The sequence below is a fragment of the Microcebus murinus genome, chromosome 12, assembly GCF_040939455.1.
Source record: "Microcebus murinus isolate Inina chromosome 12, M.murinus_Inina_mat1.0, whole genome shotgun sequence".
NCBI classification, from domain to species: Eukaryota; Metazoa; Chordata; class Mammalia; order Primates; family Cheirogaleidae; genus Microcebus; species Microcebus murinus.
The window spans coordinates 85,815,627-85,841,564 of NC_134115.1; the positions used below are offsets into that span (position 1 = coordinate 85,815,627).

General features: G+C 45.9%; 1 protein-coding gene across 6 annotated transcripts in view; it reads left to right on the forward strand.

Annotated features, from left to right (window-relative positions):
- Window positions 1–25,938, forward strand: part of RALGPS1 (Ral GEF with PH domain and SH3 binding motif 1) — a 269,878-nt gene that overhangs the window by 39,623 nt on the left and 204,317 nt on the right. For 5 of the 6 annotated variants that reach the window (XM_012771947.2, XM_012771954.2, XM_076009044.1 and 2 more), the window contains exons 2-4: window positions 4,272–4,393; window positions 7,551–7,658; window positions 16,446–16,496. In XM_012771947.2, coding sequence (XP_012627401.1) covers window positions 4,337–4,393; window positions 7,551–7,658; window positions 16,446–16,496 — 216 coding nt within the window. In that variant the 5' untranslated portion in view covers window positions 4,272–4,336. The remainder of the gene's footprint in view (window positions 1–4,271; window positions 4,394–7,550; window positions 7,659–16,445; window positions 16,497–25,938) is intronic. The other variant, XM_076009046.1, reaches the window with a different exon arrangement.

A 25,938-nucleotide genomic window follows, 5' to 3' on the forward strand; every position in this document is an offset into this window, starting at 1 on the left:
AGTTACATCATGAGAATCACTTTTTCTCCTGTGGCGTTTTGGTTTCCAAGGAGGTATTAGCAGCAACAGCATATGTGTATGTGTGCATGCACATGTGTGTGTGTGCCTGCGTGTAAGAGGTGAGAGAGGCAGAAGGAGGGGGGAAGAATGTGTGTGTGTGTGTGTGTGTGTGTGTGTGTGTGTGTAGTCCAATTTGCCCAATCTTAAAAAGCGGGTGGTGACACCATCATGCCACATTGCCTCCAAGGCAATGTGTCTAGAAGGCAACACAGCCAGTGCAGACATGTAAAAACATACCCCCACGTTACAGGTAACTTATCTCACTGAGCCTCAGTCTCCTCATCTATAAAATGGGTTTCTAAAAATTATATAAATTCTTTAGCTAGAGCCTGGCACGAAGTAGGTGTCTAATAAACTGTGGCGATGGCAGTGGTCATCAGACTGCGTGTGAGCTGCTTAAGGCCCAGGGCTGGTCTGACTCAGCTCTGCGCAGAGCAGGGCTTGGGAAAAATTTTACAGAGTTTGCTGAACGGATGAGGAAGTGAGTAGGAGGCAAGGAGCTGGTTGCTGTGGCTGTGGTGTTAGGGCCATCACGGTACCATAAACCCCACGGGGAGCCCTGCCTTATTCACTGCTGTGTCCCTGTGCCCTGTGACTCTGTGATGGACACAGGGCTGGGGAGGTGGCAGGGGACACCTGCAGCTGGGGCCCCACCCATTCCCGGGGGCCTCTGTCCACATGTTGCCCTCCCCCTCCGCCTGTCCTTGACTTGGAGTGCGCCCTCGTCTTTAAGACCCTGCTCCATGGCTCTTCTCAGTGATGTCTTCTTCCACCCCCACGGGCGTTAGTCACTCCCTTCTTCGTGCTCCATTGAACCTACCGTCTGTTGCAGCACATGTCCTGTAAGTAGCTCCTTACTTGATTTTCTCCTGCCACTACCCTGCAGGACCCTTGAGGGCAAGGCTGTGTCATCTCCAACCCCGAACCCTCAGAATTGGTCCACCAGCAGTCCCAGTGGGTGGGTATTGCATCCAACGATTGGACCACTGAGCAGCACCACTGTTAGGCCCCCATCTACCCGTTCACAGCAGCCCCAAACTTAGGAGCCAGCCTTGGTTTCTCTCTTCTCTTTCTCCCCCTGCATGCAGTCCATCAGCAAGTCTTGTCTCTTTTACTTCCAAACACCTGCCAAATCCACTTCCTTCTCCCAGTGGCCAGTAGTCTGAGCCATTGCCATCTCTTGCCTCCTAATTGGCTTTACTGCTATTTTCGGCATCTCCAATGCAGTTCTCCACATAGTACCCAAAGTGATCTTCAAAAACAATGCATGGCCAGGTGCTGTGGCTCACCCCTGAAACCCTAGCACTCTAGGAGGCCAAGGTGGGAGGATTGCTTGAAATCAAGAGTTCAAGACCAGCCTGAGCAAGAGTGAGACCTGTCTCTACTAAAAACAGAAAAAATTAGCCATGCGTGGTGGTGTACATCTGTAGGCCCAGCTACTCAGAAGGCTGAGGCAGGAGGATTGCTTGAGCCCAGGAGTTTGAGGTTGTAGTAAGCTAGGATGACGGCACAGTGTTCTAGCACAGGTGACAGGGGTAGACTCTATCTCAAAATAAAACAAAACAAAACCCGGTACAGATCAGATCATGTCACTTCCCTGCTCAGGATAAGATTAATATTGATAGTAACTAATAATCTTGATCAAGAGCTTGCCCTGAGCTGGGCCTGTATGGAACATTTTAAATATATTTCCCTAGGCTGGGTGCAGTGGCTTATGCCTATAAATCCCAGTTCTTTGGGAGGCTGAGGTGGGAGGATGGCTTGAGCCCTCCCAGGAGTTTGATACCAGACTGGACAACATAGTAAGACCCTTGTCTCTACAAAAAATAAAAAAAAATTATCTGGGTGTGGTGGCGCATGCCTGTAGTCCCAACTACTCGGGAGTCTGAAGCAGGAGGATCGCTTGAGCCCAGGAGTTCGAGGCTGCAGCAGTGTATCACTGTACTGCAGCTGGGGCTACAGAGACCCTGTCTCGGGAAAAAAAAAAAAACAGCAACCCTCAAAACCCAAATACATTTCCTTATCTAGTTCTCACCTGGACTCTTGCAGGAGGCAGTGTCAGGGATAATTAAGAGCCTAGGCCCTGGCATTGATTGAAGGGGGTTTGAACGCCCCAGTCCTGCCACTAACTAGCAGTAGGATCACATTACCTCTCTGTGCCTCAGTTTCCCAGGAATCCAAATAGCCTCTACCTCATGGGGCTGTTGTGAAGGTTAAATGAGCTAAGAATGGGATGCTTAGCCTCGTGCCTGGCGCTGTGTCCACACTCACTGCTAGTGCTGTTGTTAGTGTGTGGAGGGGCACCTGAGTGTGCCTCCAAACCGTGCCAGAGACACGAGTGGTGCTGGCGGCATCCTTCAGATGGGAAGAGGAAGAGGGCCTGAGCATGGTGTTGAGGGCTGTGCGACTCAAGAATCTGCAGTTGTCAGGCAGGTGGAGAGAGCAAGGCCTCTGGCTGGGGCCAGGCTGTGCTGACTGGGCTCCGTGTCTGGGCTTCCCGGCACACCCGGAAAAGAGCAAATCCACTTCAGCCTGAACTGAGGCAGGCTGGATCCACTTAGAGAGGGTCAGTCTGGTTGTCTCCCAGTCAGTCTCCCATGGTGACCCTCTGTTAGGCCTGGATTGAGTCACTTTAATCTTGTTTGAACCGATCTGGACAGGTCCCATCCAATCTAGCTGGTTTGCTGTGGCTTAGAACAGACTGGCTGAGTTGGCCCTAGACCTCCTGCCCGTTCAGTTTGGTTGTCTGGTTTGAGACAGCCCAGGCACCTTGACCCAGACTTGCACCGACTTTGAACTCTTGAGCTCGATTTACTTTTAGTCTCAGTTTTTAGATTCCTCATTTTGAAGTCTCTGGGTTTTTCACTGGGGTTTCTGCTGTGGGGCTCCCATCCACTCAGTTCAGGAGGCCTCTCCTTTCCTCCAGGGCTCTTCTTCTGCTCCCGGTCTCCTCTTCTGCACTGGAAAGGGCTCGTGTTTGCCTGCTGATTGATAGCACCCTGCTAATACAGTGTTTTGAGTATTTTAATTTTTATTCGATTATTTCAAAGGGAATGTGGGAGGAGGGAGATCCCCACTGTGAACTAGAGCTGAGGGCGCTTCTCTTTTGTGGTATAATTCATGTACCCTAAAATCTACCCATGCTAACGGTTCAGTTCTGTGATTTCTGGTGAATTTTTGGAGCCGTGTAACTTCCCCCACGGTGCAGTTTTAGAACGTCTCCATCTCTTCAGAAGCTCCTTTGTGTCCACGGGCAGGCAGTCCCCCGTTGACGTGCATGTTGGTCTCTATAAATTTGCCTTTTCTGAATGTTTCCTAAAGATGGAGTCACACAGCTTTCTCCTTCCCTCGCCCTGCACACCTCCCTCCTTTCCTGGTCACTTCTTGCTAAAAGGCTGCTGGTGGCCACAGCTCCGCGTGTTCAGCCGTGTGCTGAATGCTCCCCTAGAGGCGTGTGCACAGTGGGGAGAGCAGCTGGTTCTGCTTGGGGTGGTCCAGGCCTGGGAACCAGAAGCACCATGTGAGCAGGGTCCTGAATGATGATGGGGTTGTGGGACAGCATGAGCAAGGCACCAACGCATGAGCTGCTTGCCTCTCTGTGCCTCAACCTCCCCACATGTAATAAAGTGTAATAGGTGGACCTCAGGATTGTTGGGAGGCTTAACGTTGAGTTAATGTATGTGAAGCACATGCACATGGCAGGTACCAGATGGGGTTAACTGTCATACAGGTTGTTACTGATGAGACAGTATGGTGCCCAGAGGAACCCAGTAGAATCAGTTTGTCCTCTTCCCCCAACCTTTGTTTTAAAACTAAGACCACAAACTCTAGTGTCTGCAAGGGCCAGGCAAACCCTGGCGTGGCTGCACCGGCCATGTGCGGAGAAAGGCACTTGCTCCAATCCAAAGGGCTCGCACTGCTCCGCCCAGCTGATGGTTGTCATGTGTATTGCCAGAAAAGTCAGAAATCCACAAATCTACATGAAATCTTCCAATTTTTAAATATTGGTAATTAATTAAAAAGGTATTAATACTATATAGAAGCCCAGCAACCTATGTTTGTGGGCCATATTTAGCCCGAAGGCCACCAGCTCATGACCTTTCTTTCAAGATCTCCTCTGGGGTGTCTGGTCAAGCCTGGCATAATTGTCTCCTGGGGGCAGGGATAAGTGGGTTTTGAAGACTGGTTCTCATGACCCCTTTGCCTTGCAGGAATTCTCCAGACAGGTTATGTCACCGGCAGAGGCTGCCCTGAAGCTCCCTGCAGCCTGGAGACTATGTATAAGAGGAATGGTCTGATGGCTAGCGTGTTGGTCACCTCCGCCACTCCGCAGGTACAGGGGCTGCGAGGACCGAGACAGCGCGCCGGCGGTGGGGTGGGGGGACCTGACCCAGGCCCCAGCTGAGGCAGGGACAGCAAGGCTGCAGGGCTTCATGAATACCACCATTCTTAGCACTCCCAAGGCCCCTGGCCACGCCAGGCGTGAGATTTGGGAGGCAGTCAGCCCTGAGGATCAGTATGTTTTCTGAAGTCGTTCTCTTCAAAGAAAAACAAATACCTGCCCCGTCCAGTTGTAGCAAGTGCCACATTCCATTTTGGTGGCAAGAAGGGATCAGACCTTTCCCAGGAAACGCTGCTGCTGATTACAAATAAGTCACACATTCTGGAATGAAGTCAGACAGAAGTCATTCCAGCTGGCCCTAGGTTCTTATTTACCTTGCTCAGTAGGAAATGGCTGTAAGGACTGGTGGTGTGGAGTGGCCTGGGCCAGGGCCCCTGCCGTGGGGTTTGGGAGTTTGCTGTCCCAGCTCAGCGTTGGCACAGAGGCGTGCAGAGCGGTGCCGGCCGAGGCCCAGGGTGCCGCTCATTGCACACGCAATGCCTGCTCCTCGGACGGGCTGGCAGGGCAGCGTCAGGGCTCTGCCTCACAAGGCCCCCATCGTCAAGCTGGGCTTTTGAAATGACCCTGGGTAACCAGCCAGAAAGAAGTGAACCAGTTCATTTCTTATAAACCTTCCAAAAAATTCCTTATTTTGATTTCTGGTCCTGAAATTGGACTTGCGGGTGCCTCTTAAAATTCCCTAATGGTGCCAACGTTGGGCTAAGTAGACTCGCTGCAGCAGTGGTAGCAGCGTTATTGTTTTCATCAACACCCCCGAGTGTATTTGGGGCACCTTTTGATTAAAGAAGTCCCCTCGTATGAGTGTGTGTGCTTGGGCAAGTATAATGTGGCGTTACAGGAAAGCTGTAATTCCTGAAATCCCAGGAATGAACTCTGTTTGGTAGCTAGAGGAATCAGACTTCTGTTTCCATCTATGATTTACACTCCATCCAGAGGAACACTTCTTCCTTCTCTGGTCTGTGTGTATGTATATGAGTGTGTATATGTATGTGTATGTACATATATGTGTACACACTTGTATATGGTGTGTATGTGTGCATATGTGTGTATCCTGCACATGGTAAGTACTCAATAAATATTTGTCGAATGGCTCAATGAATGAGTACATGTATAATTGAAGTGCTCAATGAATTTTGGTAACTGAGTGACACATTTACAGCCATACACACCCATAATTTGGTGTTCACTATATACCAGGCACTTTTCTGCATGTTCCACAGGCATTTTTTCATTTAATCCTCATAGTACCCCTTCAGGTATGTGTAAGCTTTATCCCCAGTTTATAGACGAGGAAGCTAAGCCATAGAGAAGTGATCAAACTGGCTTCAAATCACAGCTTCCAGGTGGATGGGGATTGAAAGCCAGGCCTCCTGACTGTCGACCTGGTACTCCTCACCATGGCACTGTACAGGCCTCAGGAAAATCAGCCTTGTCACCCTCATTTAGCCTGCTTCCTGGAAGGTGGGTGCGGAGGTGCAGAATGATTTGTAGATAAGTGCTCAGGATCTGTCTGCGAGACCGGGAGATGGAGAAGACGGCCAATTTCAGGAGGATTCAGGAGTGAGCTTTATGACTTTTCAGAAGTTCATTCTAACACAGATTCTCCTCCAGGGGAGAGTGTCCTGTCACCTGTGGAGCCTTGAAAATGGCCATGCCTGAGCTCACCCCTGCCCCTTTGAACTGGCATTTCCAGGGGTTGGGGGAGGGGGTGGTATTGTGTCATTTGCTTTCTCAGCTTCACTTTATGCAACCTGTACTGTAACCCTGGGAAGTAGGTCTTAATATGACCATTTCTAGATGATAACCGAGACCCAGTAAAATGCAGTAGTTTGTCTGAGGTCAGATAGCAGTTGGTGCGGAGCTGGCCTTTTAACCAGGCCTGTCTGACTTCAGAGCTCTTAACCACTGTGATGAACTGCTTCTTAAGATCATCTTGGAGTTTCGGTGTAGTAGACTCATTTGTAAAGCCTTTTAGTGGCACAGCCCTGTCGAAATCTACAGGTTTAATTCCTGCTTCTCTATTTAACCTCACATTTCCAGTTGTTGACTATTGGTTTCCCTCACTGGCTTAAGAACACTCTAGTTTCCAGTAAGATTGCAAAGTTTTTCCAGATATAGCCATTTTGGAAAGAGTGAAATAAAGAAGAATTAATAAAAGCATATTCTGTAAATCCCAGGCCAAGATATTGAGGTTAATGGAAACCACAAAATCCTTCTTCATGTGTTGAGAAGAATAAAACCATTTTATGAACAGGGTGCAATTTTTGGGTGGTAAGCTAGATTGATTCCCAAAAGTAGAGTTTGATGAAATTAAATAAAATTAAAGAGAAGGTATGTTCAACATTCTGGGATCCCTATAGTGTTGGGTTTTGTGAAATTAGACACATTTGGGGAGTTTTAACTTTCTTTTTTATGGGAGACCCTTTTTTTATAGGCAGGACTCAGAGTGTTCTTCTTAACACAAGGGACTCTACTAAAATAACCTTCACACCAGTCTCCAAAGCCAATTGGTTACCTCTCAGCTCATCAGCTAGCAGGCTTTGAATTCCAAGTGGCCCATACAAGAAATAAGCCTCAAGAGCCATTTTTACATTTTACATAACAATTTCCTGCAGTGACTTCAAGTAGGAAAAAAAAGGTGAAACCAGGTAATGTTTTGAGAGCCATATGAAACAGATTATTTCCTCAGGCCTCCTAAGATATGAAGGTATGTTCTCTCTGAAGGAAGTTTGGGCTGTAATTTTTTTAACCCACTGCTAAACTGCTGGCCAGAAGCAGTTAGGGTATAGCAATTGCAGATATGTGTTTTGGGGTCAGTTAGATATGAAACAAGGTTCACATTCTGGCTCTACTTCCTTATCTGTAAAGTGGGAATAATAATAGTATGTACTCATAGTGGCACTCTTGAGAATTAAATAAGATCATGTGCATGAAGTGCTTAGCACAGTGCCTGGAACAGATTGCTAAACGTGACACTTTCTTCATTGTGCGGTTCTGTCACTCTCCCATCCTCAGCTCCGAGGAGGTTTGGGAGCAGTGATCTCAAGCCACCAACTCAGTGGGCACCATCTCTCATCACTCTCCACAGGGCAGCAGCAGCTCGGACTCTCTGGAGGGCCAGAGCTGCGACTATGCCAGCAAGAGCTACGACGCCGTTGTCTTCGACGTCTTGAAAGTGACCCCAGAGGAGTTTGCTGTAAGTGACACATGGGTGGCTGGGCACCATGCGTGTGCGTGTGTGTGTGTGTGTGTGTGTGTGTGTGTGTGTGTGGTGTCAGTCATTCTCTGGGCCTTTTGCTCAGCTTGGAAACACCTTATATACCCAACAAGAAGGGAGTGTTGAATAAAGTATGGTACATCCATTATGAAATGTCATGCAGCATTAGAAAGGGTGCTGTCAATCTAGAAATTAACCACCTTGAAAGGCATACCCAATGTGTATATATGAACAGTGGAAGAAGCAGACTGTAGCACAATTTACAGAGAATATACCATTTTAAAAATCCATGCACAACACGCACATATATTTGCATACTGTTTAGATTTGATGTTTATATATTCATAAATATCTGGATATATATATATAGGCAAACATTACTTACTATTGTTTCTGGTTATAGATTCCAGGTAACTGGCATTTAATGTTTCTTCTTTTTGTTTGTTCATATTTCCGACATTTTTGCAAGGATCATTTTCTACAATGATAGACAATATTATTTGGGCAACTTTTAAAATTATAATTAAAAAAAATTGTTTTTTCTTCAAACAGTGTGCTGTTGCTGTTCTGACCAAGGGACTGTCCCTTGTGGCGGAGCAGGGTTGGCTTCTTATTTTGCCATGACTTGGTTTCCTCCTTTTGCCCTTTGAGGACAGAGGGAGCATACTGGCTCTGGGGTGCCTTCAAGCCCGATTGTGAGTGCTGCCCAAGGGCTGTATTTCTCTCTAGAACCATGGAAGTGTTTCCACCCATGCCCACTTCTTCCCTATTCCCCTTGCATAAGAGGGTTCGTGTCCTGTGGGTGCCATGGGAGCTAACTGGGCCCCCGTCATTGCTCTGCCGTTATTGGCTTCCACATTTACTTTGTGCCAGTCCATGCTGAGCCTGGCACACGCATCATCTCTTTCATGCATCCAAGGGATCCTTTTAAAAACTGCTTCAAACTCTGCAATGGCTCCCTCCTACTAGAGTGAGATCCAGAGTGCCTCCTGAGGCCTCCAGCACATTGTGTGGTCTGGCCAAGCCTCTTCTCCTGCACTCAGCCCCCATTGCTCACCAGCTCTCTGCTGGCTACCTCTTTCTTCCCCAGACCCACCCAGATCCTCCTGCCCTGCTCTTCTCTTCTCCAGCTGTCTGCTCAGTCTCTCTTCAAATGTTAGTCCTTAGAGAGGACTTTCACTGAGCTAACATAGCATCTTTCCATCACTGCCTCTCCCCTTCATAACTTTTATTACTACCCAACATTATATACTAATAAATTTGTATTACGTATCTCCTCCACTGGAATATAAACTCTCTAAGGACACAACTTTATCTGACTTGTTCACCGCTTTCCCCCCACTGCTCCAGATATGCCTGGTGTATAGTAGTTGCTCAATAAATACATCTTGACTGAAAGAATTCAATCCTCATCACAACCTGATGAGGCATATCATTAGCTTCCAGTTTTATGATAAAAAACTAAGGATCCAAGAGACTAATTGTCTTACATGGATCATATAGCCAGGTATTGGCATATCCATGTCTGAAAGCCTCATCTCCTAAGTATTGTAATGCTGGGGGGTAATAAGAGCAGCTCCCATTTTTTAATACCTACTTTGTTTAGATCTTTTTTTTTTTTTTTTGAGACAGAGTCTCATTCTGTTGCCCAGGCTAGAGTGCTGTGGCATCAGTCTAACTCACAGCAACCTCAAACGTCTGGGATCAAGCGATCCTCCTGCCTCAGCCTCCCGAGTAGCTGGGACTATAGGTGCGCGCCACCACACCAGCCTAATTTTTGTTATTTTTAGTTGTACAGCTAATTTCTTCCTATTTTTAGTAGAGACGAGGTCTTGTTCTTGCTCAGGCTGGTCTCAAACTCCTAAGCTGAACAATCCTCCTGCCTTGGCCTCCCAGAGTGCTAGGATTACAGGCGTGAGCCACCATACCCTGCCTTGTCTAGGTCTTATGTTAAATGTTTTACATGCCTTGTTTAATTTACTTTTCACAACAGCCTTATAAATGAGATAATTATTATTTCCAATTTGCCAATGAGCAAGTCAACACTTAGAGAGGAGGGTCACCTCTTTACACAGAGAGTAAGTGGCACAGCTGGGATTTAAAACCCGGGCTGTCTGACACTCCAGACCAGCACTATCTATGAGAAATATAATATAAGCCACATATGCAATTATAAATTTTTTAGTAGCCACGTTTAAAAAAAATAGGTGAAATTAATTTTAATAACATGTTTTAACTCCACATATTCAAAAAATTATCATTTCAGCATGTAAACAGCATAAAATTATTGAGATGCTTTATAGTCTTTTTTTCAAACTGAGTCTTCAGAATCCACTGTGTATTTTATACTTATAATACTAGCAATACTTCAAATGCTCAGTGGCCACCAAATGGGACAGGGCAACATCCGAGTCTGTACCCTCAGCCACAAAGTGGTATTGCCTCTCCTTTAGAAGACGTCATAGACCCTGCAGGCTGATGGCCTGGCTTCCATATTCTATTTGTGCATGTTTGCCAGTTGTATTTTTAAGAGTTTTGTTTTTTAGCTTCCTGAAAGGAATGAAGCAACGTGAGTCTTAAAAAATCCCCTTATAGCTCTTCACCAAGTGGAATGGCAGAGAGTTAGGCTATATCAGATAAGAGTATTGCCTAACGGTACTCCTTGGTGAAACTCTGGGCTTGGTTTCCTAGCCTTAGCCTAGAGCATTGCTTGGCCTGTCTCTTTATTAAACTAGTTTGGTTAATAAATGGAAAAGAAATGATAGAATTGGAATGTCATCGTTTTGTAATCCCGGTGAATGAAGAGATCTAAGCAGTGAGTATGGACAGCCACCAACATCACAAAAGGGGAGCCATTATGCACTTCCTGGTGAAACAAGGGACTGGCACCTCCAGTCTTGCCAAAGGGACAAACCTATGTCACAGCAAGCCTCTGGGTCCAGCTGCTGATTTAAAGGACATACCCAGGACGAAGAACACATTGACCTGCTCCATAAGTGTGGGGAGCCATGTAGGTCAAATGGCCTGGATTCTTCAACGGATACATTATAAGCATTATAAGGGGATGGAGAGAATATTTGTAGATTAAAGGAGATTTAAAAAGCACACGTTAAATATTTTAAAAAGTGGGTAAGACTACACTGTGATGCCAAGGTATATATATTTGGGTGACAAAATTTTAAAAACAAAACTTGAGGAAAGTCAGGATAGCTGGAGTATAGTGGCATGATCACTGTAACTTCAAGCTCCTAGGCTCACGTGATCGTCCTGCCTCAGTCTCCTGAGTAGCTGGGGCTATAGGTGCATGCCACCATGCCCGGCTAATCTTTAAAAATTTTTTTGTAGAGACAGTGTCTCACTATGTTGCCCAGGCTGGTCTCAAACGCCTGAGCTCAAGTGATCACACCAGCCTCTCAAAGTGCTGGCATGACAGGCGTGAGCCACCACAGCCAGCCAAGTGGTTACTTTTGTTGGGAGAGAAGGATTTGCGATTGGGACCCATCACATGGAAGAACTTTTGGGGTGGCTCTTTCTTTTTTTTCTTTAATTGTGATAAAATATAACATAAAATTTACTGTCCTAACCACTTTTAAGTGTAAGGTTCAGTAGTGTTAAGTACATTCACATTGCTGTGCAACCAGTATCCAGAACTGTTTTCATTTTGTAAAACTGAAAGTCTATATCCATTGAGCAACTCCCCATTTCCTCCTCTCCTGATCCCCCGGCAACCACCATTCTACTTTCTCTCTCATTTTGACTACTCTAGTGACCTCATAAAAGTGGAATTGTACCATATTTGTCTTTTTGTGACTGTCTTATTTCATTTAGCAGAATGTCTTTGTGGCTCATCCATGTTGTAGAACAGGGGTCCTTAAACTTTTTAAACAGGGGGCCAGTTCACTGTCCCTCAGACTGCTGGAGAGTGTGCACTGTGGGCCCGGGACGAGTTGGCTGCTAAGCAGGACAGGCAGTGGTGGCAAAACGACCGGCGGGCCGGATAAATGTCCTAGGCGGGTGGCAGGTGGCCCGCAGGCCGTAGTTTGAGGATGCCTGTTGTAGAATGTGTCAAAATTTCCTTCCTTTTTAAGACTAAATGATATTCTGTTGTTTGTATATAACACATTTTGTTTATCCATTCCTCCATCCGTTGGGGTGGCTATTTCCTGACCTAGTGGTGGCTAAAAGGTTCCTTTCATAAGAAGTCATTAACCATGCAGTTGTTAATGTGGTTTTCTGTAAATATGTGTTATTTTGTAAGAGGATTAAAATCCTTTCACTGGTCCCCATTTTTTTGCCAGGGATATTCTATAGCTCTCTCTCGGTCTTTCTACTTCCCCAATGGCTGAATCAGAATAAAAAGCAATGCTGGAACCTGTGTTTATCATTAGTAGATCATGGACATCCTTCCAGGTCAATATATGTAGATTTAATTTACTGTTCTTAATAGCTGCATAATATTCCAGTGTCTGGATGTACCATAATTTTTCTCAACAAGTCCCTTTTGGTAACCTTTCAGGTGGTTTCCAGACTTTTACTACTACAAATAGTGTTACATTAAACATCTATATTTATATCTGTATGTATATCTGCAGTGTATAATCTAGATCTATATATAAAGTGCTTTTCTTTCTGTGTCAATAATATGCTCATTTCACTTTTTAGGAGATAATATCTAAATGCAATGCATGATCCAGGATCAAGAAAAAATTGCTATAAAAATAGTATTGGATAATTAGCAAATCTTGAATGTGGACTGTGTATTGAACAATACTATTGTATCAATGATAAATGTCCTGAATGTAATAATTTGGAATAAATTTGTCATCATGTAAGAGGGTGATCTTTTCTTAGGAAATACATGCTGAAGCATTTAGCAGTGAAGAGTCATAATATCTGTATGTATTTTAGTCTCAAATGGTTCAGAAAAATGTGTGTGTATAATTATATAGATGGAGATGTAACAAATACGACAAAATGTTAGTAATTAATGAAGCTAGGCAAAGGGTTATGAGAGTTGACCATATTGTTTTTGCAACTTTTGTGTAGGTTTGACATGTTTTTAAAATAAAATACTAACTTTTTAATGTGTTCCTGCTATATGACTTTCATAGGCCCATCAGTTAGTGATGGTGCTGATGGACAGGGAGTGGTATCTTCCTGTTTAATTTTCATTTCCTTGACAAGTGCTTCCTGTGGCTCTGGAAGTCAGAGCAGGAGCTGATTAACTTTTATTCTGTGAGCCCTCCTGGTCATGCCTTGGTGGAGGTGATCAAATGCAAATTTTAAGGTATCTTCTGTTACTAAACATACTAGTGATTTGCCAGCAGCTTTTTTTATTTGTTTATTTGGGGTCTTGTAGACCCTTATACCAAGGGCCAGGTCCTGCCTCACTTCTCAGCCGGCTGGCGGCCATCTGGGGGCCCTGCCCCTCCCGCAGGAGAGAAGCCCGGCTTCCTGGAGAGAAAAAGCATTCCCTAGGGGTGTGCTACAGCTGGGAAGAGAGGATTTACTTGGCCACTGCTAGAGAGGAGAAATACTGCATTCAACACAGGCAAACAACATTTTTTTTTCTTTTTGGTTAACCAAGTAGCTTTCATTTATCCACACAACAGCAGTTGTTTTCTTTGGGGCCACACTGTGAGGTGCTCCAATAGGTCTCTCCACTCTGTGGTGTTCATCTCTACAGAAACGGCTGGTGATATGTGGAGTTTGGGTATTTCCCTTAAAAGTCTGGATTTTTAGAGCCCTGCACCGGGAGGAAGGAGGAGATGGGAGGAAGGACTAGGACTAGGGAAGGGGTTGCTAGGTGACAGCTTAGCTGGACATCTGTGTCAAGACTTTATTTCTTAAAATAAGGATAAGCCATTAAGAGACTTGTTGATGAGGATTCTTGTTCAGCCCCACTGCTGGGCAGCCTTGCTTCTTGGAAACAAGAGTGGGAGCCGCATTGTTTCAGGCTTCTGTTGAGGCTGTAGCACACCCCTAGGGAACGCCTTTTCTCTCCAGGAGGCCGGGGCAGCTCTCCTGCGGGAGGGGCAGGGTCCCGAGATGGCCCTGAGCAGGCTGTGAGTGCGCAGGACCTGCCCTCACCCCTCACGCCCTGATACCCACACTCTCCCTTTTTGGCAAACCTGGCTGCCTTGGAGTGTGCAACCTTGTGGGGAAGGATTGCTCATCAGCAACCTTTTTTCTTCTTTTTATTTCAACTATTTCCTGGTCCTGTGCAATCAGCAACCTTTTAAACACGTGTTTGGCTTTGTAGTGAAATAGCATGAAATTTAAAATCTGATTTTTATGTAGATATCTTATGTCAGTATTTCCTCTCTCTGGATGCTGAATCTTTTTTGGTGAGAGCTGAGAGGACAGAAATGGGAGCAATTCTTTTGAAAACCCTCGTTATATGTTTAGAACTAGTTAGTCTATTTTAAGGCTGGTGACCTCTGTTGTTGTTTGTTTTGAATGAAACACCTGAACACATTTTCTGACTTACGGTCATAAGAAAAGACCAGAATATTTGAAACTTGGACCATCCAAAAAGTATGAAATGTAATGTCACTACTTTAATAAATCATCTGGAAATTCAGTGGCAAATGCTAGAACCGATGGCAGGATGGAAAGGAAGTTTTCTCATTTTCACATTAGCAGACTTTTGGTTCTTTTCCTAAATGACATTGCAAACATCCTGTCGGTTCTCCCGGATAGGGAGTTAACTTGAACTGCAGGGGAGATTTCCAAGGCCCTCTGAGCTTTCAGCTCAAATCTCCTGTCTTCACAAGGCCTTTCTGTTCCCCAGGATGGCAGAATTAATCCAAATGTGAGGAGCACTTGGCTAACAATCTTGATGGGTCTGGCAGAAGAAATGCCAGTCTGCTTCCTGCCCGGGACGTAGCTCTGGGCTCGGTAGCTCTAGGCCAGACCTGGGCCTTTGGGCCTTCAGAGCTTACTAGCCACTCAACACCCAGACTGTGAGGGCCAGATACACGTTATGCTGATGTCAAATGCCCCTTTGCTACTGGTGGATGGAACCCAGAGGTCAGAGAGCTCGGGTTCCCCTCCAGTGCTTCCTTTCCCTGGTGCCATCCCCTGTCTCCCAGCCGGGCTTCTGTTAATGGCAGCATTTCACCCTTGTGCCCGTGTGGAGCACTAGCCCCTGGGCGGGGGCAGAGAGGCTCTCCACTGGTGTACCCACCCTTTCCCTCCACTCAGCCCTGAGTGTCCTGTGCTCCTCAGGAACCCAGTGGCCTTGGACCACCTTTGAATTGTGCCAGGAGCTGACCACAGTTCTGCATCTGAATTGTGGTCACAAGTGACACACTTGTGTATTGCCATTTCTCTGCAATATATTCTTGGCATGAGGCTTTTTGCTGGCTCAATGAAACAGACTTTTAAAACTTTTCTCTAGAGCAACTTCAGTGCATGGATATTCAACCAGATTAATGGTCCCTTATTTCCTAGCTTATGTATTGGTCAGGAACCATACATTCACATGCTAATATGTGAGCTTATCAGTGTGGTTTCCCATTTGACAAACACACACACACACACACACACACACACACACACTCTCCTATTTATTTATTGCATATCTGTCAGGTGCCAAGCATTCTGTACCTCTTGTGTTGAATTTTCACCGACACCCTATAAGATTGAGATTATTGTCATCGTTTTCTAGACGTGGTACTTGAGACTGGGGAAGGGTAAGTCATGTGTCAAAGAGGACACACACACCCTGTAGATTCCAGAGCCCAGGTTTGTTTTCCTGCATCCTGGCACCTCAGACGACCTTGCGTTCAGTGGACAGGGTATCTTCTCATGTTAATAGGTGTCCCTAGGCCCTCCCTGCAGTTCCCTGGCCTGCCTGTCACAGAGGCATCGGCTAGCTGACATCTGGCATCCTGGGTGACGTGGAGGTGGGTGGGTTATAAGAAGTCAGCTCAGCCCAAGCCTGGGCCTGAAAGATGGTCAACAGTGATGCCTCCTACTGTCACCAGGCAGGAACAGCCTTTCAAACTGGTATGTGTTTCCTAGACATTTGTGCCTCTTAAGCAAGCTAGCTGTGGTAATGGACCAGTTTTTTTCATTTCCAATCTGTTGAGGACTGATACTTAAAAAAGAAAACCACACACACATTAGAAATGTCATGGCTGTGTCCATCACTGTAGAAGTTCCGCACGCTTGCCCCAGCATCTGTACTTAGCTCGTTGCAGGCCGGTGGAGTAAGCAGTGCGTGGCCTCGTGGGGTCTGTGGATGTATCTTGAGTAGTGCCCTACCATGTAATTTAGGGGCAGCATAGGCTTCAGAATAAAAGTATAATTTCTATAAGCCACAGTTTTAAAATAAATTTAACTTTAGTAGATAGTGTCTCTGTTTAGCATTCCAATTTTTAATGTTGTGTCTACAACTTTTAAAAATTACAAAAGTAGTTCATGCTTGAAACAAAAATCCCAATAGTACAAAAATTTCCAAAATAAAAATGTTCCCCTTACTCTCAGCCCCACCCTCCAAACTACTATCATCAATTTTTAAATTGAAAGTTCATCTCACATTCAAGAAAGAAGGGTGTGGATCAAGATTTATGAAGAGGGAAGGGGTGGGAAAGGCATTTCGGAAATTTACCCAATTTTTTATTCTGTTCTGTCTTGTTTTTTATTTCAAAGGGGAAAGCATAACTTTTATGAACGTACATTACTCTGTATAGACTAAAAATAACACGACAGTTACCTTTGATGTACAGTATTTTCTAACATCCATTCTCTCTGTTGCAGAGCCAGATTACATTAATGGACATACCCGTGTTTAAAGCCATCCAGCCGGAGGTCTGTACTTTGTCCTTTATACTCTTCTGTTAATGCTGTGGCTGGGAAGACAGGATGTAGTCAGCCACCATGAGAGTGCCTTAGTTTCATGGTTTCTCTCCGCAAGTCTCTATAAATGCATGTTCTTGACTGAAACCCCATTCCGTTCTCGACAGTGCTCATTTTCTGAGCCCTGTGTTCGGGTTCTCCAGAGAATATCCCCTGTCTGGCCTCTGGCAGGGCCGGGATCAGTTGGTGCCCAGAAGCCTCCATGCCTGAGAGTCAGTCTTGACACACTAATTCGTTTACCATTGCCAAAAATGTCAAGAAGGGGATATACGAGAACGTTTTTCTAGAGAGCTTTCTTTTTGTTGATCCCAAGTTCTGGTGGTTGCCATGTTTCTGTTTTTGAAACCAGTTGCCACAGCAAAACACATACATATTTACATGAAAAGCATATGTACACTTTTAGAAACAGCATATTAAATAAAGGGTAAAAAGTTGATTTTGGTCTTTAAAAAAAATTCCTGGAAATGTTTGGTAATTGATAATGAAGCTTTGGTTATTTTACTTAGGGTTCTTTTTGTGTTAGTTAGTAAACAAAAATCCATTTCAAAGTAGTTGGATAGGCAGCAGAGGAATTTATCACAAGGATAAAGGGGCACTTCACAGAATCACGGGCACGGAGTCCAGGCAGCCTGGACTGCTGCCCGGGACGCATGTGGGCCCAGCTTCCTGCTCTGCTTTGCCGTCTCCTGCCCTCTCCTGCCGGCTTTCCTGCCTGCACACGTGGTCTGACTTGGCCTCCCCAAAGGGCCCTCGTGTGCATGATCCCCATTCAAGTCACCATCCCGGACTAAGACCAGCGGCTTTTGGTGCAGGCCAGCTTAGTCATGTGCCCAGTGTCAGCCCTGTCACTGAGGACCAAGAGTACATGGTCAAGACCAGCAGACAGGGCCTCGGGACCCGGCCTTGTGAGTGAAGGGCAGACTCAGAGGAGGGGTTGTGGGTAGGGAGATGCATCACACAGCACCTACTGTAGCCTTGGTGTGAATTCCAGAACACTCTTAATGCCTTTCTTAAGGTACTGCCACCATTAGGAGTTTGAGAAAGACAAGCATATCTTAACACAAAGCCAGACAAAGTATCCAGGCCTTCTGAGAGCTGGTGTCTAGTCTTCTACAAGTTAGGAAGAAACTAGTGCCACTAGCTTCGCTCAGCACTTATATGATTTGTATTTTTGTGTGTGTGTGTCCGTGTATGTTGTATTCATTAGGGTTGGGGAGCAGAGCTATGTTTGCTTTTTTTGAATTGGCTGACTTCCAGTCGTTTTCTGCTTTGTTCTAATGTGGAATGATCCATTCTTTCTAATTAAAAAACATCCACTCATTGCCTCTTGGAGCCTTTTGAGGGAGTAGTTGTGTGATGGTTGCCTTAGGTCTCAGTTGAAGCTATTTCTGATCATGTTCTCTTCTTGGCTTTGATCTGGAGCAGTTTAGACATTTGGGGCTTTATTCTTTCCTGAACATCAAGGAGGGCAGCTCAGCCTGCCACGAGCCCTGAACCTGCATGTGCCCAGGGGACTGGGATCACTGCCCAGGCTGTTGGTAGGAGGGATGGGGATGGGGGCTTCTTTCTCTCCAGATGCACAACTAGGGCCAGACCAAGGCTTTCCTCCAGGGCATTGCAGTTGGAAGGTGCCTCCTCAGTGCATATCTTGCTTCAAGTTGTGACAAGACATTAAAGGAGAGATGTTTTGTTTTCTAGATGGCAGCTTGTAGCAGTGGTTCGCAAATGTGGCTACACATCAGGATCACCTGGATAGTCTTGGAAACTATCCAAGTCTGGAAACTATCCAGGTCTGGGATCTGGGTGCCCAGATCCCACCCTAGACCATTAAACCTGAATCTCTGGGTTGGGGTCTGGAACCTAGTCAACTCTATTTTGTAAACATTTGCCAGGTGATTTTGATGCAGAGGGAGGATTCAGAACTAATTGGTTTGAGGTTTCTGGAGAAACCCCAAACTTGAACATCTTGGGTCTATAACATGTTAGCTAAAAATGGAAGAGTTTTTTCCTCATTGTCAAAACTGTGGTGAAAGAAGGACCCTGGGAGCTTCTCCAGCTTTTTTGCTGCTGCTGTTATTGTCAGCAGACTGAAAACTGGGACTTTTCCTCTTGGGGCTGCCTGCCATGTTGTGGCTGGACCACCCCGGAGTTGGAAGGGCAAGAATAAGGCACAGTTGTAAGTTTGATGTAGGCAAGACTTTCCAGGAAGCAGAGGCCAGCGTCTGAGAGCAAGATGGGCACTGCAAGTGACCTGGGCTCCCAGGAAGTCAGGAAACCTGTGGACTGGAGCCCTTCAACCCTGGTTGTGCATCAGAATCAGTTTGGGAACTCTGTAAAAAAAAATACAGATGCCTAGGCATCATCCTTGGAGATTCTGATTGCTTAGCTTTAGAGTGGGGCTCGGGAATCTGCTTTTGAGCAGCTCCCCAGCAGTACATCAAAGATGAGGACAGCAATGTAGATGATTATAAGACTGATAGCAATTTGCTTTGTGAAATTCTAACTCTCTAAAGATTTTTTTCTTGTCTAGTTACTAAGATCACTCTCAATTCAACCCACATAGATAACAAGAATAATATTGGCCATGGATCCTGTATTGATTTGAGCCAGGGTTTGGATTTGAAATCCAGGATTTGAGCGAGGCCCAAGTGCTCAGCTACTGTGCCAGACAGGTGTGGCCTGACAGGTGCGTGGCAGGACGGGCTCCCACGTCTTCCCCTGTGGAAACGGCCGTCTTATCGCGGCTCCGTTGTCTGGGACATGCCAGTTATGAGCCCTTCCCAGGCCTTTGAGATTCTTCACAACTGGGGAATTTATGCTGGTGGGGTTTAGATATGGCAGTTTGGCCTTCTGGGGTTTCCCTAGAAGGCATTGGCCACTTCTGGTTGGTCTTTTCCCAGCCTGCATCAGGTCTCTGGGTCCTCCCTCTTCCCATCACGCCGTGTGCCGACTCTGTGCTTGTTAACGAGGAGCTGGGGTATTTAGCTTGAAGAAAAGCAGGCTCCTGAGGGATGTGAGCCTGCCTTTGGAGACCTGAAAGGCCTTGAGCAGGCTGTCGGGAGTTACAGCGAGACCTGGATGCTTTGGGGTGGTGTTAGGGGTGGTCCTGGAAGAGGAGTTTTCTAGGTTTGGGGATTAGCATGCACAGAGGGTGTGGTCAAGGAGAGGTGTGTGGATGGAGAAGTGGAGATGATTTGGATGTAAAGGCTTCTAAAGCTCCCCGTCCCCGGCCATGGGGGTCCTGGAGTCTCTGGTGCTGCCAGGAAGGCAGCTGCCAGTGATGGAATGGTGCGCGGTGGCCCTGCCCACCCAGGCCTTTGCCCCTGTGTCCTTGTTTGGCTTGCCAGCCCTCTGGGCCTTAGCCCTGAGTACCCGGGGCTCACTGCCTGAGCACTGACTGTGTGCAGGCTCTGGGCCAGGCACCTTAGATGCAGGGTCTCATTTAGTCCTCACAACAACCTGCTCTATCTTTGTTTTATATGTGAGGAAACTGAAGTTCAGACATGTTAAGTACCATAACTTGCTCCATGATTCCTGTATTAGTCCTCTGTTGCTGTGTAACAAATTACTCCCACACTTAGCAGCTAAAAGCAATAAGCATTTATTATCTCCCACATTTTCTGTGGGTGAAGAATCTAGGAGTGGATTGGCTGGGTGGTCGTGGCTCACGGTCTCTCAGGAGATTGAAGTCAAGATGTTGGCTGGGACTGCAGTTATCTAAAGGCTCGACTGGGGCTGGGAAATCTGCTTGCAGGGTGGCTCGTGCACAGTGAGTGCCTGGCTGTCAGCAGGAGGCCTTAGTTCCTTGCCATCCGGACCTGTTCACAGGGCTGCTGAGTGCCCTTAAGGCATGGCAGCTGACTTGCCCCAGAGGGAGTGACCCCAGAGAGCAAGATAGAAGCCACAGTGACTTTTGTGACCTGGCTCAGAAGTCACATCCTCTCTTTTGCACAGTGTCCTACTAGTGTCACAGATCAGCCCCCTGTAGCGAGTGGGGCACCATACAAGCCTGGACACCAGCAAGTAAGAATCGTTGAGGGACATCTTGGGAGCTCCTCCCGCAGGCCTCAGGTCAGAGGTCAAATTCAGGTAGTCTGAGTCCAGACCTTTAGTAATTCTGACTCTGCTAGTCCCCAGCTGTGTGACCTCGAGTAAATCACTTCACCTCCCCGAGTTTCAGTCTCCACATTCACAGAGTGGGGATGGCAAGGGCACCTCCCTCGTAGGGTTATTTGGAGAATTAAATGAAAAAAATGCAGGTAAAGTACTTCACATGGAGCCTGGAACCTAGTAAAACTTAACGCCAACCTTTTTGGAATGCGTAGAACATACAGGCATTGTGCTGAGTGGTTAAAGACTTTATATGTGTTACCTCATTTAATCCTCCACTTACCCTGGAAGGTGCAATGGTTATTCCATTTATAGGTGGAGAATTTGGCACAGAGAGGTGATATAACTGCCTAAGCAACTTGTCACAGCAAGTAGGTGATGGGAGTAGGGTATGGTCCCTGGCAGTAGGAGTCCAGAATTTACAGATATTATTCCTGTTATGGTCGTTGCTGTGACTATTCTTGTCATGCACCAGTACCCCTTTGCGTCAGTCTCTGGCTTACCGTAGAATAAATGCCTTGCCCCAGCCCCTACCCTGCCATTCTCCCATCTTTCTACCTCTCAGTTCCCCTTCCTCTCCTTCTCATTCTTTTAAAACATTTCTTATTGTTAGAAATTTCAAATACACACACACATACACACGCCATATATATATATATATATATATATATATATAGAGAGAGAGAGAGAGAGAGAGAGAGAGAGAGTGGTAAAATGAACCCTATTACCAAGATCCAATAATTGCCATATTTGCTTTATTTACTTCTTTTTCCTTTATATTTATTTTTGGATATCTTTGAAAGTAAATACCTCACATCCTATTATTTCCCTCCTTCAAACTTCAGATGTAGCTCTTAAAAACCAGCTATTTTCTAATAATAACCACAATGTCATTATCACACCCAACAAAATTAGCAATAATTCCTTGGGATCAAATTGGGGGAATTTCAAATTTCCCCAGTTGTTTCAAAAACAAACAAAAACCACTAACAGCTACAGCAGTTACAGGGCCTGCACATTGCATTTGGTTGCTGTTTCTCAAGTTTCCCTTTTAGTCTAGTGCAGTCCACCCTCCCCCCGCCCCCACGCCCTTAACTTGTTGACAATCAGGCTAATTGTGCTGAGTAATGTCCACATTCTGAATACTCTATTTCCTCTTGGTGCCTTAACTTGCTCACTTGGCCCCTATGTTTTCTTTCAAATGGAAGTTTACCCAAAAAGCTTGATTGATTCTGGTTCCATCTTTTCAATGTTTCCTAGGTGGTGCAGGGCACTTTGTATCACACATCACATTAGGAGATATCCAGTTGTCCTACTCTTTGTCACATGAAGATTAATCACTGAGTTCAGGTCGTGACTGTCTTATCTCTATTATAAAGTTCCCATCTACTTTTTACCTGATGATTTCATCTGTTGATGATCTTTGCCTGAATCGAGTATTTTATTAAGCATGACAAAATGGTGACTTTTCTCATTCTATCATTTCTTCCCATTTATAGCTGAAATTCTTAAGAAGGATTTTGCTTTATCAGTTAGGGCTACTTGTACCCAAAAGGCAGGATCAATACTCAATTCTTTACTTTTAGCTATCAGTCTTCAGAGTAAGCAGTTGGTGCTCCATTTATCTTTTTTTTTTTTTTTTTTTGGAGACAAAGAGTCTCACTTTGTTGCCCAGACTGGAGTGCTGTGGCGTTAGCCTAGCTCACAGCAACCTCAAACTCCTGGGCTCAAGCGATCTTCCTGCCTCAGCCTCCTGAATATCTGGGACTACTGGCATGTGCTACCATTCCTGGCTAATTTTTCTATATATTTTTAGTTGGCCAATTAATTTCTTTCTATTTTTAGTAGAGACGGGGTCTTGCTCTTGCTCAGGCTGGTTTTGAACTCCTGAGCTTGAGCCGTCCGCCCACCTCAGCCTCCCAGAGTGCTAGGATTACAGGCGTGAGCCACAGTGCCTGGCCCCCACTTATCTTTAATGGTGATGTGTGTGTGTGTGTGTGTGCTGCTTTGTTTTGTTTTTGGCGGGCAGTCTCTTTCTCACTTTATTTCACTCTCTCAATTATAATGAACTTGTGGATTTTTATATATCCTGTATGTTTCAATCATTTGTAGTCACCATTCTTTTTGGTACATACATTGTCCTTTCTTTGACCAATGGGAGCCCTTTCATGTTGGCTCCCTTATCCATTTAACACGATCCTATATATATATTTTTATTGCTTCCTTGCTTTTTGGCTTAGCAAGATACCCAGGGCTGTGTTGTGCATTTCCTGCTGCAGACCTGGAATTAGGCATTCCTTCAGGAGTGCTAGTTTCTTTTAGTGGGGAATAGGATTTAGAAGCCACAGTCTGGTTGAGGGCTGCTCAGTGCTACTGAGTTGCTATTACTTTTAGGCCTTTTCTATGGTCAGGGCCAGGAAACAATTATTTTTGAAAAGGAAAAAGTTGTGAGTCCATAGTTAGGATGGATGGTCTTATTTCTCCATAATTTTTTCTTTACCCGTCATTCCTGTGGTAGCTTCAGTGGGTAGTGTATATCTTCCCACCCTTTGACTTTGGGCTTCCCCCTGCCCCTCGAGGGGCTTTGCCAATGGGACGTGGGAGGAAGTGGCAGCGTGCAGATGCTGAGCTGAGGTGGTGAGAGGCACAGCAGGCTTCAGCCAGCAATCTCGGAACTTCTGTCCTCCACAGTGTACTGTAAACTATTGCTTGTGTGTTCTAGTCCCCAAATGAGGACATTACAGATGACCTGAATTGACCACTCTAACCCAGACAAGCCCAAGTGAACTCAGCAGAGGTCAGCTGAGCTGTATCACTCTAGAGAGCTGTGAGCTTGAAACGTTAATAAAAGTTGTTGTAAGCAGCTGAGATGTGGAGACGGTTATACCACATTATCTTGTAGAAATCGAATGCAGTACTGCTCTTCCCAATTCACATCTAAAGTTCATAGGATTGTTACTTAATTCCCTTGATTTTTACATATTTTATTTGACACTGATAACTTTGGTACATAACATTCAATGATTACTTTTTAAATATCCCATCATATTTAAGTAAAATAACTTAAAAATAATAATATCAATATTATTAAACTACTAACCAGCAGGCTACTAGCCAGATTTAACATTTCTCTGCAGTTCTGTTTGTAGTTAGTTCTTTTTCTTCTTGTCTTCTTTCCTTCCTACCACTTATACACCAGAGTGGACCTCCCTCCTTGGCTTTCCCCACAAAGGTCTTTGGAAGCACCAGGGCAGAAAAGGAAGGTGGTGCTCACTTGGTTCTGGAGGTCTGCATGCTGAGAGACCCTGCTGTAATCCCAGTGCCGGGAACTCAGTAGACACTCAATAAATATTTGTTGAATGAGTGGAGCGTGACTGGATGAGCGAATGAGGATGGAAGTGCCATGGTAGAACATTATCTGGCCGTGTTTAGGCACATTACCAATGGGGGTGTGCCAACTGAGACACCATTATTACCAGGGTGTCTGTTTTGGGTTATAACCACTTCCCTCAAGGCAAGGGTTTTTCCTGGTGAGCTCAGCCTTTTAGAGATTCAAATTTCCAAATGCTGTTGATAACTGAGCATGCAGCTGGTCACGAACGTCTGCTCATTTCTACAAGGGGGACCACAAGAGCATCATCCCAGGGCTTAGAGGAAGCCAGGGAGACAGTACTTTAAGGATTGGCAGAGAATAAGGAAAATGGAAGTTAGAAATACGGAATCATAACTGCCCTGTTCCCTGGTGACTTTAACAAGTGACCAATGTTATCAAAAATTGGTGGGTTAATACAATATAACTTTGCAGCATAATAGCTCACAGCTGTGTTTCACTTACAAGTTGTGGCTAAAACCCCATTGCCACCATGGTGGATTAGGTTGCAGGGCCTGGGTGGATTCCTGGCCGCCAGGCCTCAGCGCAAGGGCTGCATTGTAACAGAGATCGGTCTGAAGGGTCCTGGGGACAGCAGCCTTCTAAGAGGATACATTTTCAGGGTGGTGTTTTGTCCCTGCTGGCATTTCCTACCAAACCTATCATCATGCCCAGTTCCCAGCCTGTGGGCCTGTAGGCCCAACAGTTTCCCAGAGGCTAGCCTACGTGTCTGAACTGTTTTTGTCATTAGTTTCAGTGTGGAGCAGCATCAAGGGGGAACTGCTGTTCCTAGAATGTGCTGAAAATGGACACGGTCTGTGCTTTCACTCAGCCCAGGGTTCTGTCGAAGCTGAACTGCTGGGCTAACCCTGCACAGCGCGCTGACGAGCGGGGACTCCTATCTGATGAAGCTGGGCTTGAGTCCCAGCCTCACACTTCCTAGCTTGGAGACTTTGGATAAGTCACACATTGTCTTTACGCTTTGATTTTCTCATGTGTAAAGTGGGGGGAAATCCTAGATTTTACCTTGAAATGGGCATGTAAGAACTTAGGATAGTGCCTGTGTGCAGCAAGTTCCTAGTCACTTGTGGTGGTTATTTTTCACTAGTGTATAGTTTGAAGGGGCACGGTGGATTATGGATGTTCCGTGGTTGCTCAACGGAACATTCAGCAGTGCCCGTGCACGAGCCAGTGCCCCAGAGGAGGTGATGCCTAAGCTGCAGCACGGTTAAGAGCACTGCCCTTGGAATCCTTCAGCCCTGGATTCAGCCCTGAACCCCTGGGTAGCTGGGAGGCTGAGGTCTAGAACAAGACTCACACCATGGTGACCTGAGGGTCCTGTAGACATCGAGTAGGGGGACTCACTCTGCCTTGGCAGGACATTAGCACTGGGCCTTGAAGGGATCATATCTTATTGGTGATTTGGGGGGTTGGAGGGCAATTGGAAAGGGAATTTCAGGCAGAATGAATAACCCACTGAAAACAGAGGTGATGTCTTTAGCAAAATATAGTTCTACTTTTGGTGCCTGGTGTTCTGGGGAGAAGAAAAGGAGAGCCTGCTTTTCTGTCAGGTCTGTGCTCTGCCAGGGCATCACTGCCAGGGATATGGCACATGCCAAGGGCTTACCAAAAGTCAGTGTGTCATTCCTCTGCAGCCAAGCATGCAGAGTCACAGAGGCAAGTGGATGGGTGTCCCTTGGGCCCCAGTGCGATAGAAACAAGTGGCAGTGGGTACCAAATTCAGTGAGGTGGAAAGCTTCTCTAAGGGCCTGTGTCTCTTCCTGTCTCCTTGCTGCCCCTGCCAAGGGTGTTCCATCCCCTCTGTCAGATTTCCCAGCAGTCATCCCTGCCTTCACTCATTCACTCGTTCATCAGTCTACTGTGCTAAATGCTGGAGAGACAATGACAAAGGGG